Here is an 11,408-nt window from a genome sequence, read left to right as displayed (position 1 = left end):
TTCCACCTGCCACACAAGTGATCAATCAAAGACAGTATCGCATCCCTGGAGGACAACAAGAAATATCTGAGACCATAGAAGATTATTTGGCTGTAAAAGTCCTTCGCAGAGTAACTACAGCCTGGAATAATCCTATCTGGCCTGTTAAAAAAGGTGATGGGACATGGAGAATGACTGTAGATTACAGAGAGCTAAACAAAGTGACTCCGGCTATTCAAGCGGCCGTCCCTGATTTGATTACTCTTATAGAAAAAGTGCAATGTTATCCAGGCACTTGGTATGCAGTCATAGACTTGGCTAATGCCTTTTTCACCATACCTATACCTAAAAGTGTCCAAGAACAGTTTGCTTTCATGTGGCTGGGACAACAATATACCTTTACTAGACTTCCTCAGGGATATGTGCATAGTCCCACTATCTGCCATCGACAGGTTGCTGAAACCTTGGCAAAGGTACCTGCTTCTGATGATGTCCAAATAGTACATTATATAGATGATATTATGATCCAAGGAAATGAAGAAGAAAAAGTACAACAACAGTTAGAAAAAGTAATGGACATACTTGAGGAGGATGGATGGAAAACTAATCCAGCTAAAATTCAGGGCCCGAGTTCAAATGTTAAATTTTTGGGAGTACTTTGGAATAATGGAAAACAAGAAATTTTACCTAAAGCTAGACAAAAGATATTAGATTTTGCAGCACCCCATAACAAAAAGGAAGCACAAAAATTTATTGGATTATTTGGATTTTGGAGGGCACATATTCCACATTTAAGTCGGCTCCTTGCACCTTTATATAAAGTTACCAGAAAAAAATATGAATTTGAATGGGGAATGGAACAAAAAGAAGCTTTTGAAGCAGCCAAGCATGTTATTCAGACTGCTTTAGATCTATGGCCAATTAAACCGGGACCCATTGAGTTACAGGTAGATGTCATTGATCAGTATGCCAGCTGGAGTTTATGGCAAAAACAAGGTGCCCGACGTTATCCTCTGGGATTTTGGAGTCGCAAGCTTCCCTGTTCCAGTGAAAGATATAGTCCTTTTGAAAAACAGTTGTTAGCCTGCTATTGGGCTCTAATAGACTCAGAAAGCCTTACCCTGGGACATGAGGTAATTATGCGACCTCAAATACCCATCATGCAATGGATTCATAGCACGCCTGTTACTCATAAAATTGGACATGCACAAGAATTTAATATCATCAAATGGAAATGGTATATTCAAGACTGGGCCAAACCTAGCCCAAAGGGGTTGTCTCTATTGCATGAACAAGTGTCTCAATATAGCAGTGCGCCAACTGTGTCACCCAAGACTGACATAACAGAATCTCCTGTTAAATGGGGTGTCTCATATGATCAATTGACTGAAGAACAACAAAAACATACCTGGTTTACGGATGGTTCTGCCAAAATGATATCGAGCTCACGGAAATGGAAAGCAGTTGCCTATAACCCATCCACCCAACAAACAATTGTCACCACTGGAGATAATATGAGTAGCCAATATGCTGAACTTTATGCGGTGTATCAGGCACTTCAACAAGAACAGGGGCAACAATGTCATATATATACTGATTCATGGGCAGTGGCACAAGATTTGGCAACGTGGATGCCACAATGGAAAAAACATGATTGGAAAATTAATGATAAAGAAATATGGGGAAAGAAATTATGGGAAGACATATGGTTATGGTGTCAAAACACAATTGTTACTGTATTTCATGTTGATGCTCACAGTTCTTTAATTTCTGCAGAACGAAAGCATAATTCTCATGCTAATCAGCTGGTGCAGATTCGTGCAACGCACAACCCAGGCTTAGCACAATGGGTCCACGGAAAGAGTGGACACTTGGGAGAACAAGCGTCATACAGGTGGGCACAACAAAGGGGAATCCTTGTCACTCACGATGATATTGCCACTGCAGTACAACAATGTCAGTTATGCCAACAGTTAAATAAACGGGGAGTTCCACACCCCTACCAAGGTCATATCCAAAAGGGATTATTTCCCGCCCATACCTGGCAAATAGATTTTATTGGACCATTGCCAAATTCTTGTGGCTATACTTATGCCTGCACTGCTGTTGATACATATTCTGGTTATTTATTGGCTATACCAGCTAAAGTGGCCACTCAACAGAGTGCCATAAAATTATTAGATATAATTAAGTTATATTATGGAACACCAAGGCAAATTCAGAGTGACAGCGGTTCCGACTTTACAGATAAGTTGATTCAAACCTATAGCAAGGAAAATTATATAGAATGGATTTATCATATACCTTATTACCCCCAAGCTGCAGGCCTCATAGAACGAATGAACAGATTGCTTAAACAACAATTGAGGAAACTTGGTCATGGCTCATTAAAGGGGTGGCACAACCATCTAAGTACTGCTCTAAATGTGTTAAATAACAGGCCACTAGGCCCTAATGAGACTCCTCTGTCAAGGTTGTTACCAGCAAAGATTACAGAAGTGGCAGCCGCCACCCATGAGCTTATGACCTTAACCTATTGGCCCCTGACTCAGTCTGCTAAACCGCCTTTTTGTGCCACGGCCGAAGCGGCTGGATTGGATTTATCTACTGTTCATTCTATTCAATTGCCCCCTAAGAAGCAGTCTATAGTCCCTACTGGGATAGGGGTACAGTTTCCCAAAAATACCTTTGGTTTGTTAAAAGGACGCTCTGGACTGGCAGCAAAAGGTATTAATGTACTGGGAGGAGTCATTGATCCAGATTACCAAGGAGAAATAAAATTTATATTATATAATGGTAGTGACACAGTACTAACTGTAGAGTCTGGGGAACGAGTGGGACAATTATTGGTGCTTCCCCTCCTGACTCCAAATGTGTCACAAGGACAACCTCCAAGTGAATTAACTAAAAGAGGAATGCAAGGATTTGGGTCTACAGATGGATGGAAACCTGGAGCAAAAGTATGGGTGACACATCCGCCCAATGCGGCTCCCCATGCGACAAAAATAATGGTCCAAGGGCCCCCTGCAACACTCATAGTTATGTATCCAGGAAATGAACAATTATATCATGTTCCTAAAAATTCTGTTTCTTTGCGTGAATAGATATTCCTGCTGTGTTCATTATCCTGTGCTGCACCTCCATGTCTGCTACAGACCTACACACCAACTAATGTCTCCGTAGGACAACCTTTGACCCTGCACTGCTGGACCAACTGCTCTACACCAGGGGGACCTATAACCTGGACTATGAATGGCCGAGAAATTTGGCCTCAGAAACAGCAAGCAACTTCTCAATATAAGATAATTTCTCTATTACCCTGCCTTCTGCTACCCTCCGTGATGGGGGCTGATCTGGACTTCTACAAGCTAGTTTGTTAGGCCTAAATGTTACCTTATCTAATGTTATCTTTGATGCTGTACATGATTTGCAAGATCAAATTAATAACGTTTCATATTCTAAGGGGTTATTTGATTGGTTACCTTGGGGTTTGGGCCTTTATTGCGAGACAGTTTTATAATTATTGTAGTCATTGGATTTTGGATTCTTGGATGTGCCTTACGTACTTGTGTACGAAGTTCATTGTCTGTGCATATGGTGTCTTATGGTTAATGGAGACGGCCACGGCCGAATATGTCTTGACATGAGTACAGCCATGTTTGGCCGCTCCATTGACCTACAGCCACCAACACAAAAAGAAATACAAAGCTGCTTTCTGTGTGGTGGGAACTGGCCTTTTCCCGGGAACCGGCCTTTCTCTCACGGAGGGAGTTGCAAGTTGTAACATTTCAAGGCTCTTGGAGCGTCATAGCATGGGATGGACTGACCATCTGTGCCGGGCTGGGACGATAACCAAAGAGAACAATGCACGTACACAACTACTGGGCTGGAATGTTAGCCAGGGGGCTCAGTGCACGTATGCCACTGATAACCATTTTGTGCATGGGGACACTAAATGCTTGCTCTGCAAACTCTGTAACTGCTTACTCTGAAAATTACTGATGGTATAAAAACTGCTGGAAACTGAGCCCTAGTGAGAGTTCCACCTGTGGAAGGGACACCTTGCCCAGGACGTGTGATCCTTGCCCAGCCGCGTCGATTGACAGGGCTCTCCCGGCAGTGGGGCGTGGATGTTGTGAGTAACTGATTTGATGTGAAGTAATTGATTTGATATGAAGTAATTGATTTGATGTGTTCTCTTTTCGGTCAACCTGGTGTTTCTCTTTCTGGTTGATTTGTGTCATTTCTCTTCAGCCGATGTGGATGTTTTCCCTTTCCAGTCTTTCCAGTTGGGCTGATGTTTTTTCCCTCTTAATATTTGACCTATTTGGATCTGTTTGCAGACTGTCACCTTTACTATCCTCTATATAATAAAATATACCTTCGGTCCATTTGTTTGGAGTGGAAAGTGTCTTTTACGTCTCCGATCGAATCCCCGAACCTCTCATAACAATACCTAACTGCCAGTGTGATAGTATTTGTTAGTGGAGGCTGTTGGGAGCTGATTAGGTCATAAGGATGGAGTCCTCATGAATGGGATTGGTGCCCTTATAAAAGAGAACCCAGAGAGATCCCTTGACCCTTCCACTAGGTCAAGACACAATGAAAAGGTGACCCTCTACGAACCAGAAAGCTGGTCCTCACCAGACAGCAAGTCTGTCAGAGCCTTGATCTTGGACTTCCCAGACTCCAGAACTGTGAGAAATAAATGTTTGTTATTTAGAGTCCACTCATTCTATGGTACTTTGTTCTAGCATCCCAAACAGACTAGGATGATAACCATGAATAGAACAGCATTTCTGAAGTCTGTGAGTCCTCCAGCAAATCATTGAACCTAGGATGGTCTTGGGGACCCCTGACACAGTTGGCTTCAACAGTGGCATTCACTAGAATAACCCTGACTCATGGGAATATGGTGAAGGCACAGTTCAGGAAAAGGAAGAATGGGGGGTGGTGGCTGACGAATATTCTTTCCTGAATGGTTTCTGCATCACTTGTGGTGTGACACAGCAGCTGCACTGTGGTCAGTTACTGTAGGTGAAAGTTACCTATGGAATTGGGAAATGATAAAGCTAACCTCTGAGAGTTTGGCTCACTGAATATGTAAGGAAATGTCAAAAAACCTCCATGAAACAGGCTAATACACAATCCCAAGGCTATTGATGTATGTAATTAGCTAAAATGAAAATAGAGGAGAGTGTGGGGCTTGATGCTGACACTGCACCAAGCTTGATTTCATCCGGTCCAAGTTATGGCAAGTTGTGTCAGGGATGCTCCAAGGGGAGGATTATGCTGGGACAACAGAAGGCACCTCTATGATCTGGTCACCAAAAACATAGTCCAAGTAGGGTAAGGGCAAAATCAGAAAACTACTGAAAAGTTTCCTTCAACCTGAGAAGGGGGATTATTCTTCCCCTCCTCTAAATGCCATGTGGAACTTTCCAGATTAAGCAGCTGATATACTGCCTGCGCATGCAAGTCATGCTGAATTGGCTTGAGAACGATCAGGATATTCATCCACCAGAACCTAGAAATCAATAGCAAAGGGAAAACTGGAAAACTCACAAATATTTAAGTGTGAGTTAAATAACTCGAATAACCGATGGGTCAAAGAAGAAATCATAAAAGAAAATAGAAAATAGCTTTAGATGAATGAAAATGACAGCACAATATACCCAAACTTATGGAATCTAGCAATAGTCCTGTTCACAGGGAAGTCCAGAACTGTCAATGCCTACATTAAAACAGATCGCAAATCAATGACCTAACTCTGCATCTTAAAGAACTAGAAAAAGAAGAGGAAACTAAATCCAAAGCTAGTAGGAAATATTATGGAGCAGAGATAAATGAAATGGAGACTAGATAAATAACAGAGAATATCAATTAAATGAACAGTTGGTTCTTCAAAAAGATCAACAAAGCTGGGAAACCTTTAGCCAATTGGACAAAGAAAAAAGAGAGAAGACTCAAATTACTAACGTCAGAAATGGATGTGGGGACATTACTATTGATTCTACAGAAAAAAGAAAAGCACTATAAGACTGTACTGTGAACAATTATAAGCCAACAAATTGAACAACCTGTTGATGAAATGGACAAATTCCTGAAACACAAAAGCTACCAAGACTAAATCATAAATAAATAGAAAATTTGAATAGACCTTTAATTAATAAGGAGATTGAATAAGTAATCAAAAATCTTCTGACAAAAAAATGTCCTGGACCTGACAACTTCACTGTTGAATTCCACCCAACATTTAAAGAAGAACTAACACCAATCCTATTCAAACTTTTCCAAGAAATTGAAGAGGAGGGAACTCTTCCTAACTCATTCTAGGAGGCCAGCATTACCCTGTTATCAAAGCCAGAGAAGACCCTACAAGAAAAGAAAACTACAGACCAATATCCCTTATGAACAGTGATGCAAAAGTCCTCAAGAAAATACCAGCAAACCAAAATGAGCAGCATATTAAAAGGATTATACAAGTGGGAAAGGATTATGAGCAGGTGCGGTTTATTAATAGGAACCAAGAATGATTCAACATATGAAAATTGATCAATGTTATACACCAAATTAACAGAATGAAGAAGAAAAGCTACATGATCATCTCAATTGATGCATAAAAAGCATCTGAGAAAATTCAACACTCTTTCATGTTAAAAACACCCAACAAACTAGGACTAGAAGGAAACTACCTCAACATAAGAAAAGCCATACATGACAACCCACAACAAAGACGATACTGAATGATGAAAAATTCAAAGGTTTTCCTTTAACATCAGGAACAAAGAAAGGATGCCCTTTTTTGCCACTTCCACTCAACATAGTGCTGGAAGTTTTAGCCCGAGAAATTAGGAAAGAAAAAGAAATAAAAGGCACCCAAATGGAAAGGAAGAAGTAACCCTATCTCTGTTGACAGACGATATGATCCTGTATGTAGAAAAACCTAAAGATTCCACAAAAAACCATTTTAGACCTCATAAAAAAAATTCAGCAAAGTAGCAAAATACAAAATCAAGGCACAAAAATCAGCGCATTTCTATACGCTCTTGATGAACATTGTGATAATGAAATTAAGAAAACAGTTTGATTTACAATAGCATCAAAAAGAATAAAATATGTAGGAATTAACTTACCCAAAGAGGTGAAATACTTGTACCATGAAAATTACAAAACATTGCTGAGAGAAATTAAAGAGAACACAAGTAAATGGAAAGACATCCTATGTTCATGGATTGGAAGACTTAATGTTATAAGGATGTCAAGACTATTTAAAGTGACCAACAGATTTAATGCAAGCCCTATCAAAATCCCAATGGCTTCTTTAAAGAACTAAAAAAATCAATCCTAAAATTCATATGGAATCTCAAGGGACCCCAAATAACCAAAACAATCTTGAAAAAGAAGAATAAAACTCATACTTCCTGATTTCAAAACTTACTACAAAGCTACAGTAATCAACACACTGTGGTAGTGGCATGAAGACAGAGATATAGACCAATGGAAGAGAAAAGAAGGCCCAGAAACAAACCCTTGTATGTAGTCAAATGATTTTGACATGGATCCAAGACCATTCAATGGGGAAAGGACAGTCTTTTCAACAAATGGTGCTGGGAAATCTGGATATCTTAATGCAAAAGAATGAAGTTGGATCTTCGCCTAGCACCATATACAAAAATTAATTCAAAATGGATCAAAGCTCTAAATGTAAGAGCTAAAACTAGAAAATTCTTAGAAGAAAACATAGGAGCAAAGGTTCTCAACATTGGATTTGGCAGTGATTTCTTAGAAACGAAACCAAAGGCCCTGGCAACAAAAGAACAAATAGACAAATTGGACTTCATGAAAATTAAAAAAATTTTGTGCACCAAAATATACTATCAACAAAGTAAAAACCTGTTGATAGAACCTACAGGATGGGAAAAAAGATTTGTAAATCATATGCAGTCCCATGTTGCTTAAGGACAGTAACACATTCTGAGAAATGTGTCCTTAGGCGATTTTGTCATTGTCTGAAGATCATAGAGCATATTTACACAAACTTAGATGGTATAGTCTACTACACACGTAGGCCATATGGTACTAAACTTATGGGACCACTGTCCTACATGTGGTCTGTTGTTGACTGACAGGTCCTTATGTGGCGCATGATTCCAACTGATAAGGGATTCATATCTAGAATATATAGAGAACTCCTAAAACTCAAAACAACAACAATAACAACCGAACACACAACCCAATTTTAGAATGGGCAAAGGACTTGAATAGACATTTCTATAAAGAAGATAAACAAATGGAAAATAAGCACATGAAAAGAAGTTCAACCTCACTTACGTTTTGGGAGATGCAAATCCAAACCACAATGAGATACCACCTCACACCCATAGGATGGCTACCATCATAATAACAGAAAATAGTAAGTGTTGGCGAGGATGTGGAGAATCAGAACCCTTGTGCACTGCTGGTGGGATAATAAAGTAGTGTAACTGCTGTGGAAAACAGTCTGGTGTTTATAGATCCACAACTTGAATGCAGAGCCTCAAAGAGATATTTGTACCCTATGTTCATAATAGCATTATTCACAATAGCTGAGAGATAGAAGCAACCCAAGTGTCCATCGACAGATGAAGAGATAAGCAAAATGTGGTCTATACATACAGTGGAATATTACTCAGCTTAAAAAAGCAAGGAAATTCTGACACATGCTACAACATCGATGAATCCCGAAGACATCATGCTAAGTGAAATAAGTCAGTCACAAAACAACAAATACTGTGTGATTCCCCTCATATGAGATCCCTAGAGTATTCAAATTCATAGAGACAGAGAGTAGAACGGTGGTTGCCAAGGGCTACGGGAAGGGGGGATGGGGAGTTATTGTCTAATGGGGAAAGGGTTTCAGTTTTGCAAGATGAAAGAGTTCTGGAGATGGATAGTGTGATGGTTGCACACAACGTGAGAACTTAATAGCATTGAACTGTAGACTCAAAAATGATGGAGATGGCAAATTTTATGTTGTGTGTGTTTACTCACACACAAAAATATACAAAATGTAGATACTCAAACAAATAAGACCATTTTGCTGTACGAGCCCAAGCCAGGGGGGTGGCCTGTGCAGTAAAAAGTTTACTTAGTAGGTTTGGGGTTTTCAATCCCTGCACATTCCAAAAAAAAAAAAGCGTGGGCCTCGACAAGCTCTGGGGAAACATCCCCTAAACCCTTGGGATCACCTGCCTGACAAGAGTGTCTCTGTACCTGGGGCCTGGGGTCACAACACACAGTTTCTGCCAACAATGTGATTGATGGCAGGGGCCTTGGGCCACACTATTTGACCTTGAGAGGCGCTGGAGACTGAGTAACTGAGGTCAGCCATGTGGCTCTCTGAGTCTGAGTGACTGACCCCCAACAGAATCCCTGGACACCCAGACTTGGGTGAGCTTCCCTGGTGAGCAGTACTCTCTGCTGTGTCACACATCATTGCTGGGAGAACTGAGCACTGTCGGCACGAATCCACCGGAAAGACTGCTGGAAGCTTGTGCCCTCTCTTCCTGAACTCCACCTATGTGCCTTTGACCACTGCTGATTCTATCTGGACTCTTTCTCTGGAAAGACCATAACTGTGAGTGTAACAGCTTTTCTGACTCCTGTGAGTCCTTGTAGTGAATCCCTGAACCTGAGGGTGCTCATCCAGCCAGGGATCGGGCTGATTCCTATCAGAAGCCCATTCACACGCCTCCTGCTCCCTGACACCCAGGAGTCAAGGCTTCTACATGGACTTAGTCACCAACCAGGTGTCTTGACATGAGTACAGCCATGTTTGGCTGTTCCGTGATCCTATAGCCACCAGCACACAAAGAAATATAAAGCGGCTTTCTGTGTGGTGGGAACTGGCCCTTCTCCCACAGATATAGTTGCAATTTGTAAGATTACAAGACTCTTTTGGCGTCGTAGCACGGGACAGGCTGGCCATCTGTGCTGGGCTAGGGTGATAACCAAGGAGCTCAATGCACGTACACAACTGATAACCATTTGGGCATGAGAACACCAAAATGCTTACTCTGGAAATTACTTATGCTATGTAAGCTGCTGGAAACCGAGGCCTAATGAGAGTCTTGCCTGTGGGGGGGACTCCTTGCCCAGGACGTCTTTCGATCGGCACTCCCGCCTAGCCATGTCGATTAAAGGGACTCTCCCCAGTGTGTAAGGGCGTGGATGTTGTAAGTACCAGATCTGATGTTTCTCTCTCGATCGATCTGATGTTGTTTCCTCTTTTTATTGACTTATTTGGATGTTATAAGTACCCAGTCTGATGTTTCTTTGTATATAGCTACTTTCTGTACTCTCCATATCTATTCGCCTTTACCCTTCCCTATATAATAAAGTGTGCACTCAGTCCATTCGTTTGGGTTAGAAAGTTCCTTTTTAGATCTCTGGTCAAAACCACCGAACCTCTTACAACACCAGGGCAGCCAGTGTTGGGTCTACATGGGTGACGGGTGGGGGGTAAACTGTCACCTTCTAAGCCTCAGTATACCTGTCTCTGAAATGGGGTCAAATGCCAGGTAAGCCTAGATCAGGGAGGAGTAGGAGCTGGCTCTGGGGAGGCTGCTGAGGCCAAATCACTGCCAGAGGCTGGTAAGAGGAGCCAGGTGAGACTCAAGCCAGGTTGGAGCCATCACGCTGGTTTACTGTAAATCAAGGCCTCTGTGAGGAGTAGGTTGGGGGCTTGGTGTCCTCCTCTAGCGGGGCACAGCACAGAGCTGGTAGGGGAAAGGACTAACTAGTATGCCAAAGACACCGTGGTCACTGGGGCGGGGCTGCCCAGCGGGCACCGAGAAGCTGAAGCGCTGCAGGAGGCAGGTGAAGAAGAGGAAGAGCTCCATGCGGGCCAGGGGCTCCCCGAGGCACGAGCGGCGGCCTGTGGGTGGGTATGGGGGGTCAGTGAGCCTGGGGGAGTGGGGTCCACACCTCCAAGACTCCCTCAGGAGGGGGCAGCGAGCCAGGCTCCCCACAGGCACCTGCTGAGAAGGGCATGAAGGCCTCCTGCTTGACGAAGCGGCCCTGGGCATCCAGGAAGTGCTCGGGGTGGAAGCGGAAGGGCTTCTTCCAGACGGTCTTGTCCTTCAGCACCGATGACAGGTTAGTGATGAGTTTCGTCCCCTGGTACGAGATGCCTGACATGGGTGGGGTCTGGGCTGGCAGGGTGCCTGGAACCACGCCACCAAACATGCATGGGCCACACTCTCTGCCTGGTGCACAACTGGACTCTTTCAAGTTAATCTCAGCCAAAGAAGCTTCCCGGCACCCTCCCTGTCCCCATGTTCAGCCCAGGTGAATGGCCTCCCATATGTGCCCTGACCGCCACCTGTCCCTGCATGCAGGGCACCTCTAACACACTGCAGCACATTTGAGTTTGTCCTATGGCCCTC

The 11,408-nt window shown here is 42.7% G+C and overlaps 1 protein-coding gene across 1 annotated transcript in view; it reads right to left on the bottom strand.

Moving 5' to 3' along the window:
* Nucleotides 1-10,022: 10,022 nt before the first annotated feature.
* Nucleotides 10,023-11,408, bottom strand: part of LOC131421418 (cytochrome P450 2D14-like) — a 63,478-nt gene continuing 62,092 nt past the window's right edge. Inside the window, exons 12-13 of the mRNA XM_058567989.1 lie at nt 10,998-11,139; nt 10,023-10,897 (exon numbers count right to left, since the gene is read on the bottom strand). Coding sequence (XP_058423972.1) covers nt 10,719-10,897; nt 10,998-11,139 — 321 coding nt within the window. The 3' untranslated portion in view covers nt 10,023-10,718. The remainder of the gene's footprint in view (nt 10,898-10,997; nt 11,140-11,408) is intronic.

Source organism: Diceros bicornis, chromosome 25 (genome assembly GCF_020826845.1).
Source record: "Diceros bicornis minor isolate mBicDic1 chromosome 25, mDicBic1.mat.cur, whole genome shotgun sequence".
NCBI classification, from domain to species: domain Eukaryota; kingdom Metazoa; phylum Chordata; class Mammalia; order Perissodactyla; family Rhinocerotidae; genus Diceros; species Diceros bicornis.
This window is presented reverse-complemented; position numbering and strand designations above follow the sequence as displayed.